The 9748-nt window shown below is 42.7% G+C and overlaps 1 protein-coding gene across 1 annotated transcript in view; it reads right to left on the bottom strand.

Moving 5' to 3' along the window:
* Positions 1-9748, bottom strand: part of KMT2C (lysine methyltransferase 2C) — a 205659-nt gene that overhangs the window by 54109 nt on the left and 141802 nt on the right. The window contains exons 24-26 of the mRNA XM_025039018.1: positions 7856-7984; positions 6115-6237; positions 3428-3558 (exon numbers count right to left, since the gene is read on the bottom strand). Of these exons, the coding sequence (XP_024894786.1) occupies positions 3428-3558; positions 6115-6237; positions 7856-7984 (383 nt within the window). The remainder of the gene's footprint in view (positions 1-3427; positions 3559-6114; positions 6238-7855; positions 7985-9748) is intronic.

Genomic DNA, 9748 nt, shown 5'->3' with positions numbered 1-9748 from the left:
AACACACACGAAAATGACCGACGTAGTTATACAATTCTAAAACGGCAGCAGGTAATTGTCATCGTTTTTGACAAGAAAGTGGCAATCACAGGAAAGCCTGGTATTTATAATACAGAAATTGAATACAGACATATCCTGTCAACTGTTTTATATAGAGTCCGCTTATTTTAAAAGTATGATTTTTGTAGTTCAGTTATTAGAGACAAATAAAATTATGCAAACAATATCAGACGATTCTGTCAAATATATTTCCAGCAACAGCAGAATAGTAATTCAATAATTCCAAGAGATTAGGCTACAATTAAAATTAAAGATTGCTACATCTACAATACTATTGGTACCTTAATGCATAAGAAAACTAAAGCTTCATGAATGTTATTATTATTATTTATAGATTACATACAGAGGATAGTGCAATGGTTTTATCTACAGCTCTAATACAGACTTCAGGTAGACTTAGTAATCTCTTACTGATTCATATAACCATGTTAAAGACTTAATGCTGTAAATCTGAAAGTTTTTCATGGTCATTTTAACCATACTGTGTACACAAAAATGCACTGCTATTAAGGGCGTTTGGCTTTTAACTCACTCACTCGGATTAACACGTCTCCGTTAACTTGCTCTATTCTAGAGACCAGACTTGCAAGCTGGGCTCCTGAACTACTCAAGAGGCGACAAGATGACAAAGATCCCTTCGCCTCCTTTAACCAGCAGCTGTGCCTCGGTCTGCTGTCCGCAGCGCGGTCTGCGGGAAAAGGGTCCTTCGCAGAGCGCAGCTTTGCAGCCACCGTCAACATTTACCACACTCTTGCCGAAGACACATACGTGACAAAGGTTTGCGGCAGCGTTTTTTATACCAAAAAGTGAACACAGCCCTGATGTCTGTCAAAAGGCATGTGACTAAATAAATTATAGATACCTATAACAAAATACAATACGGCGATCTTTAAAAAAGATACAGAGCTACGCTGTCAAAGAGAAGCACTAAAATACAGTATAAAAAGCAAGCAAGCTGAGTGGCAGGTCTAGCTAAACATAAAGTACAAACCAAGACAATTAGGACCATGCAAAAATACATTATAAATTATAAAAAGGTTCTCAAAGACGGAGCACCAGACTGGCAACGATGCTGTCCCTGGATAGACCAGGGGTGAGGAGGAGGGGTATGAAGTCGGAGAGAGGTGACGGGATGCTTGATTTGAAATTTTCACATTTTTTAAACCAACACGTTATTTCACTTTGAAAAAGAAACCTGAAAATCCACAAAGCTAGGTCACTGGGAGGCAGACGGCTTGGTTCTCAGACCCGCAATGCTTTTATCATTACGAAAATCTCTGACTAGAAGAAAGCACCGCAGAGTTTGAGACACCACTTATTTAATGACTTCAGTATAAATTTGAGAAATCTGAGACCGCCCTCAGCAAGAATTTTTCTTTACACTTCTCACGATGATTTTACAGGTATTTATCAAAAGCTAACATTCTTATTAACTCGGTGGCTCTTCACATCCTGTGGCTAACGTCGTGGACTGGCCGCGTGGCTGACTGGACGGTGGGGTCAGTGACTCCCAGAGCGCGCTGGCCTCCGACAGGGCTCCTGAGGCCGGCGGCACCCCGAGCCGTTGGCACCCCGAGCTGTCGGCAGGCTGTACACATACTTCTACTGGGTAATCACGCAGTTATTCACAGTTTGTCTTGACATTTAATTCATAAAGAAAAACTAGAAAATACTGTTACTGAATTCCTAGTGGGTTTTTTTGTCGCTGTTTATCCCCCCAATTGATGGTGGGGAAAAAAACACAACTGCCATCACAAGATGTCCAAGAAACAATACCATCACAAAGGCTTCCTTCACAACCCCTAACGCCCCCAAAACAGATATTACTGGCATGCGCCAGAGGAATTACACCTGGGCCCCAGAGGGTACAACCCAGCTTAGGAGATCGAGGTTACAGCAGCAATCAGGAAATCAGAGCCACTGCTCATAAAGGCCCTTTTGCTAATGTATAAAACAGTCAGTTTGCAGGCTTCCATAGCTAAAGCCCTAAATACAGATGACACATTACAGCGGGGTCCTGTGGGCAAGGGTGGCATCTACGCACACTCACAGGAAGGATGATCGAGAAAGGAGGTGGGAGGAATAAGAGACAACGAAAAGGATGCAACTAAAGGTACCCCAAACAACGACGGGCCTATTTCCTGACCAGTAAAATTACTATTATGTATTTTTAAAAGCCAAAAAGCTAGGATGAATGGGGATTTGATGAGAATATAGGGGGACATAAAACGTTTATTAAAGATAGACAATAATTAAGGCACAGAGTTAAGCACCCTACGTGCATAATTCTATTATTTAGCCTCGTGACATTTCTGTGCAGCAGGTATTACCACAATTTTAATACCACGATGAGGACACGGGGTCACACGGATGTAGCCACAGAATTAACGGGCAGCAGAGTGGCATTCAGCCCGGGACGCTGCTGACAAAGAAAACTGGCGAGGTCACATGTTGACTGAAGGAACATGGATGTTACTATTAAACTAGTAATAGCCAACTGGAAAATTAAGGTAAAAAAATAAACACAAGTCAAGCAACGAAGAGGCATGTTCGTCGGCCACAGCTGCGTGGGAAGGAGGGTGTATCAGGCGAGAGGTCGGGCGCAGACACTGAAGTCAGGCGGCTGCTCGGTGATGGACTGCTCCGGCTCAAACAGTACACGGGACGAAACAGAGGCCCAGGAAGATGAACGTGCTCAGGACCCAGAACCGGCCAGCGGCCCGGCCAGGTGTCTGAGCTCTGTCCCGTTTCTAACACAGGCCCTTCCAGCATAGCACACGGCCTTCAACTCTCCCGTGACCTACTGTTTACGAGAGGAATGAGAAGAACATCTATTCTCACGTCGTCTGCACCCATCGAACACAATTCGTTCATTTTGAGGGATATTTTCTGATGTATATGCTAGAAAACAAAACCAATTCTGCTTAAATCTTTGGCTGACTGGCCCCCGGAAGTGGGAAACGACTAAGAACTGTACCTCGGCGGCTGGCGGCCTGGCTGCCCTTAGGGACACTGCCGCAGCAACCGGCACTGGCAAAGGGGGTGCACGGACCGGGCTGGGGAGCACGCGCGTGTGACTGCTTCCGGAGAGTGAGCTTTCTCAGCCCAAAGTGTCCCTGCATATTTTATGACATACTCTGAAGTGAAAAACTGGGATAAAAAGAACTCTGAAATGTGTCAAAGCTCAAAAAAGGCAAACGTTCATTTTTCTGGGCCCCTAGAAGGTAAAAATGACATTTATGATGACTAATTAAAAACAAACAAGTTAAAAAACTGACAACAACAACAAACCTATTTTTCGAAGCACAACACATTACATTTTTCTCATTAAACAAACTACATAATAGAATGTAAAGCAAAATATTACTTGTAAATAGGCAGGGAAAGTTTCTTCGAGCTTATTTTTCCTTTTGCGGTATCTCTTCTTTATTTTTTCAGTGTTCTCGGCAACAGAAAGAGATTCATCAACTAGAGCATCCGGTAACTGCTCACTCCAGCCTGAAACAACAGTCACATTTATGAATATGTGGTACTTAAAATCTTCAGACAAAATCCACCCAAAGTAATGATATAGCTTACCAACATACACACAAGCTTAGCTTTACCTTTTTTTCCAGTTCTATTCAAATATATTGACATCCAGCACTGTGTAAGTTTAAGTATGCACAGCATACTGACTTGGCAAACAAGATTTTTACAAAAGATCTAGAAGTTTATTTAGTAACTTTTAAATATCATAAAAATTTCATTTCATGTCTATTTAGTATCGGCATGTATCTATTGTCTGTTAATGAGTATTTCCTTACTGGCAAAAACTGAAACTTGTTTTTCTAACCTAAACACTTTGTTAAAAGACTTAAATATGAAACTGCCCAACGCTCTGAGTATGGGGACGCAGACACTCACACACCACTAGGGGAATTTAGCAGTACGACCTTTTTGTAGGATTTATGTGGAATATCCAACAAATCTCTTAAAAAAAAATCTGTCCATTAATCCAGAAATTCCAAGTTCTGAGGTTTATTGCAAATGAGGTATTTGTAGTACATACATATTGTGATAATATGAGACTATCTGTGAATACGCTCAACACGCAATGCTTGATCTTAAAACAGAAAAATGGAAACAAAACAAAAATTTGGACTATGAACTTAGCAAAGGAACAAGTACACTACTTGAAGCAGATAAGTGGGCATTCAGATGAGACCTTCGTCTACTTCTCAGGGCAAATGGCACCTCCCTTCTAAAAATCAGTGTGGGCACTTCTGCTGGCCGACTTCGTGAGTGGACTTACTCTTCTAAAAGCGACCAAAAATAGTGGACAAACATCTCCCAAATAACCTTTTAAAAAATATCAGTAAGCTAGCCAGAAAATGAAGAATTCTCAAAGACCAAAAATTAAGGTAAAACAAGAACCACAGAAATAAGCAAAGAACCAAATACAACTCTCCGAAATTTTGCTAAAATCCAGTGACCCTGAACCTGAGTTTCCAGAGCCTCATGAGGAATGGGGAGTAGAAGACAAAGTTTAAGGCCACTCCCCAAGGTGACGGTTGACTGGAGGTGACTTGCATGAAGGAGTCCATGCTCAGGGATGGTTTAACAAGAAACACACTCCCCCCCACTCCTCCCCACACCACCGCCTCCTCCAGCAAGGGCAGAGAAATCTGTTTGTTGTCTTGTCATGGAATTTGGTGCTGGGTAGAAAGGCTAAAAATGAAAATCTTCCCTGAGAATTCATAAACTCAACACAGCCCTAATGTGTAGGAAACCTGAATTTATATAACAGAGGTGCATCAGGAAGTCCCGGGGTAGGAGCACCTCGTCTTCCTGTAAGTGACAAATACAAATGTTCTCCAAAAGAAGCCACCTTCGATTCAATTCTCAAAAAGTTCAGAGAATGTTCTAAAGAATATGAACTCACAGTAAAGTGTAACACACACACACACACACACACACACACACACACACACACACACACGTACGTATCTACCTCGCACAATAAACGCAACAGAATGAGGCACTAGGAGACGGAGCAAGAGATACAGAGCAGAACTGGATGTGCAAAGGCTGCTCTAGGTACCCGATATTCCAAATCCATGAGATACGTGGAGAAATGAAAGACACCTGAAACCAGGAGGAAGCTGTAAAGAGAGACTACGAGACCAAAAAGGCCGTCCAGAAAAGGGGAAGATGTTAACAGATTAAAAACTCCACGGTGAAGGAACAGAATACGGAACTGAAAGATAAAACAGATTTGGAGGACGAAATAAAGGGACACAGGTGGAAAACAAAAGGTAGTTTCACTGAACCTACATTTTTAAACTAGGGCTTATTACAGCCACAGTGAGTTCTATTAGAAACTTCTTCAAAATCATTATGGTGCTTTCTTTTAAAAACGTGCAGCGATGTCTGATTTTTATTAATTCATAGGTCAAAACCACATCCCACAGTAACGGGAGAACTCTATTCAGAGCACATGCTGAAAACATCTATCTTCCTTTCCCTGCCCTATGAAGGCATTTAAAACATGTAAGTGACCACACAGACAGCAAAGTCGGCATCACAACCAGTTCTTAAGCTATGGCTTAAGCAACGATTTAGCTTTCTCTGAAGCTCTCAGTGGGGAAGACAGAATACTATTTGGAAGATGTATTTCTAAGACATCGCGCAATTTTGTTAACTGCTGGGGTATGCTGTCACTTTCAACTAAATAGTCTAAAAGTTTCCAGTTTTACATCACGTGGCTAAGGCAGTCCCAAAAAGGCCTTTGGGGAGAGGCCAGAAAGTACCCGACGTCCTGACTCAGTCCCTAAACTATATCTCACATAAGAAAAAAGGGAACTGATTTAAAAAATCTCAAAAAAAAAAACCAAAAAAACCAAAAAAAACAGTCTACTGGATTTAAATCATTTTCTAATCAAACCTAATTTCTAAACCACGAGTGTGAGCTACCTGACCATAAGCAGCCAAAAGGCAGCATTATTTAGGGCAGTTCTTGTCACCAGGGATGTCGAGGCAAAGGGGCTGCATCAAGCAGAATCGGCACCGTACCATCGTCTCTGCCAGGCGGCAGCTGCTCACAAGCAGAGCCCGAGGAGTCTTTCCTCATCACCGACCTCTTGGCTTTTCCTTGCCCGGTTCGACTTCGTTGCCGTACCATAAATCCGCCGATACCTATCCGGAAGAAACGGGTGGCCAGGTGAGCGGCTCATTTCTGCCTCGGGAGAAACGGCTCAGCCTTCGACAGTGAGGCAGTTCCCGAATTCGACAGGGGCTAATTTAAGTCAATCATCTCATTTGCATGCAAAAAATACAGGAGTTTGGAAATCAGCAAATAAAAGAGGGTAGACCTAGTGTGACCTTATCACTAACCAAGCAGGAATAAAAACTCATTACAGAACAGAAAGACCCCACGCGCTTCCTTCTAAATGAAGCTGAATGTTGTTTACTTCACAAACGTTAGTAACTCATGTACCGTCATTGGAATTATTTGCACATCAGCTGAAGGAGAACAGAGACAAGGTACAGACGACACTAGATGATACAAACAAAACCCACAGGACTTGAGGGCTGGCTGTCTCCTTCTGCCAGGGGCCCTCAGGCACGGGGCACACGGCTCTGCGGTGACCATGCACGCTGGCGCCAAACCCTGTAACTCTGGTGGCCGCCTGACCCTGCTGACTTATTCGACTTCTCGGTTCCCCCACTGGTAAAACAGGAGTGATGACAGTACCTCTTCATGCGTGAAGTTGTAAGGATGAAATAAACAGTGGAAAGTGCCTGAATCGAGCCTGATGCATGGCCAACACTGACAGCTCTTGTCCTATGATACAGCTAATGACATACTTTGTGGCCTAATGGGGCCCTTGGTTAGAGGGACAAATGACTCCCATATGAGAGAGAGAAAAAGAAACCTTCAGTGTCTAAAACGGTGTCTCTGTGAGCCTCGTAATTAGGAAAAAATGATATCATTTTCATACAGCGATTTGGATGATGCTAGGAGAGGCCCTATTACAGATGTGGCTCACCTGGAAGGCAGGCTAGCTTTTAAAGCCTTACAGAACACAGTGAGAAGGTCTCTCCTTACACCTCCATAGGCACTGGGATCACCCTTATCAATAACAGAGGCAATCAGAAGAATAAGGGTTGAACTGATTCAGCTTACTGGCTCACTGCCTGGTAAACAGACATTAACGAACTCTGCCTAAAGAAAGCTGACAGGATCTGTGTTCTGACCATTTCAATAATTTTTTCCAATAAGGTGCATATAATTTGCAAGCAAGACAGCTTTTCTCTCTACCTCCGAGGCAGAGAAGAAATAGGGGAGCACTTTATCATCACAGTATTAACCAGACTATAAATTTGTGGGGGCATGAGAACCCTGACGCATCACTTCCGTATGGTATACTTACCGGGACTTCTACACAAACACCGAAGTAAGTTTCAAAAAACAAAATATTGGAAAGTGAATGCTAAAAATTAAAAGACTTACAGAAGTACACAGCCACAAAAACCAGGCTGGTGAAGCATTTACTAGAATGGATCACACGTGAGATAAGGCATTAAATGATGGTTCACTGTGAAGGTACCACATACTCAACCTAAAGAATGTGTCGCCTGAAGAGCATATTCAAGTAGCTTAGTCCATTAAGTCACAAACACGAGTTTTAGTTAGAGTTGCTGAGCAGCTGTGTGTCACCCTGATCCCTTAACTATAACCGATGCCCTCGACACATGCTGTCCTCGGAGCACCCAAGGTCGGATGGGACCACACGCAGGGCGCGGGCCATACCTGGTCGGTACGGCCTCCTTTTTCTCTTTTTGATGCCCTCTGCTCCTTCCAGCCCTTTAGTTTCATCATCCACAGCTTCCCGTTCGGGACTAGATTCTGATTTTCCATCACAATCCATAAGTTCTCCTTCTGGGAAAAAAGCAAATGTACAGATAAAATTAGGAAAACTTATCAAGTACATAAATCCTCTGTACCAGGAAATACATAGCAAAGCGGCCGCCGAGCCACGCTAACCGTGCGTCCAGCTGGCAGGGAAAGTACAGACAGGGATGGGGAAGTCCCCAGGGGCTGTGGGACTCATGCGACTTGGTGCAGTGAGCCCAGGAAATGGAACGGTCACCATGGAAGGGGAAGCACAGAGACGGTGCCCAAAGACGACTATAAACCAATGTGCACTTAAGTCATTCCCTTGCTTTTATAATTATGGCTTCAGGTCCAAGACCCCAGAGCTCGTTCTCTAGCCTAGAACTCCCTTCTGAGCTCCAGCTCCAGCTGTAACTGGATACTGCCTAGTGACTGAAAGCTTATCAAAAAATGAATTATTAACTTAAGACAAACCTTCTCTCTTTCTAGTTGTCACCTATCATCATTCATCCATGGAAAGGCATCCTGGAGAAGCCAGAATCCTGGCAGACGGACCCGACAATTCCTCAATTCCTCTACAGTGAAGACACATTAAGCTCTCTCAGAAACATCTCAATTTCCCCACTATCCTGGTCCAATCTCGACTCACCGCAGGCCTGCCTGGCTTCCCTGCCTCCGAGTTACCCTCCTCTCAAATGCTCTTTAAATTGCAATCTAAAAAAAAAAAATCTTCGAAAGAAATGTGTATCAATTTTCTGCTTAAAAATCCTTTCATGTCTTCCCAGTGGCCTCAAAATGACATTCAAACTTAAGGCCCGATATAAGAGTCCCTTGTGAACTCTCTGGCCTTAGCTCACACCATGCCCCCAAGCTAAATTCAGCAACTTGAAAGCATGGAGCTATTTCTTCCACTCCTTCCCCAACCTGTGCCTTCCACCTAGTCACCTTTCCGGAGGCATCCTAACTGCCACCGTCCTGGGGAACGCCTGAGGCTCAGACACGCCACGTGCCAGTTGCGTGATCCTGTGCTTTAACGATACGCTTTATTCTACCTGGTTCTTTGAATGTCTGTTTTCTTGCTAGAGTATGTGCTCCATGAAAACAGGTGCTATGACTCCTATTAACAGGTGCAACCTTAGCGTGGTACCTGAGCGCTGCTGAATAACTATTCCACCAAATGAAGTAAGCAATTAAACTAAACGATGCACACAAAAGCCCAGTTCTTAGAAAAGAATGCCATTCTAACACCACGACACTGGTCAAATCTTTGCAAGCTATATATGATCTACACTGTGCTGTAAGTTATCAAATACATTTAAGATTAAATTTAACTCATTTCTCCATTATTTTAAGTATTATATACGATATTTTCTGCGTACCATTCCTAGAATTTGTGAATGTTTTTGATAACATGAGGCTGATGTTTGAGGCCAATTCCATAATAATCTGACACCTGTTCTATATATTTGACTAATTTTAAAAAGAAATGTTAACTTACTGAAACTTAGCAAGCACCAAGGAAAACAAACAAACAAAAAAACCCAATTGTTTACCATAAAATAAAACCACCTAAAAATTTATGAGAGGGAATTTTGGGTTAAGATGGAAGACTAAATTCATGTATCTAATTTCACTCTTCCCGAAACCCAACTAAAGACACAGCAAAGCAATCTATTTTTGAAAGATAAACCCACAAAGACAGAGAAAACAGGAAAGGCAAAAAGTCACAAACTTGTGAGGGGGAAAAAAAAAAAAGATAAATAACTGACTTAGCAAATGCTCAGCTGAGAGTGGAAAGAACCACGCAAA

Source organism: Pteropus alecto, unplaced genomic scaffold (genome assembly GCF_000325575.1).
Source record: "Pteropus alecto unplaced genomic scaffold, ASM32557v1 scaffold48, whole genome shotgun sequence".
NCBI classification, from domain to species: Eukaryota; Metazoa; Chordata; class Mammalia; order Chiroptera; family Pteropodidae; genus Pteropus; species Pteropus alecto.
The sequence above is the reverse complement of the archived record's forward strand: the minus strand, read 5'-3'. Positions and strand labels throughout refer to the sequence as shown.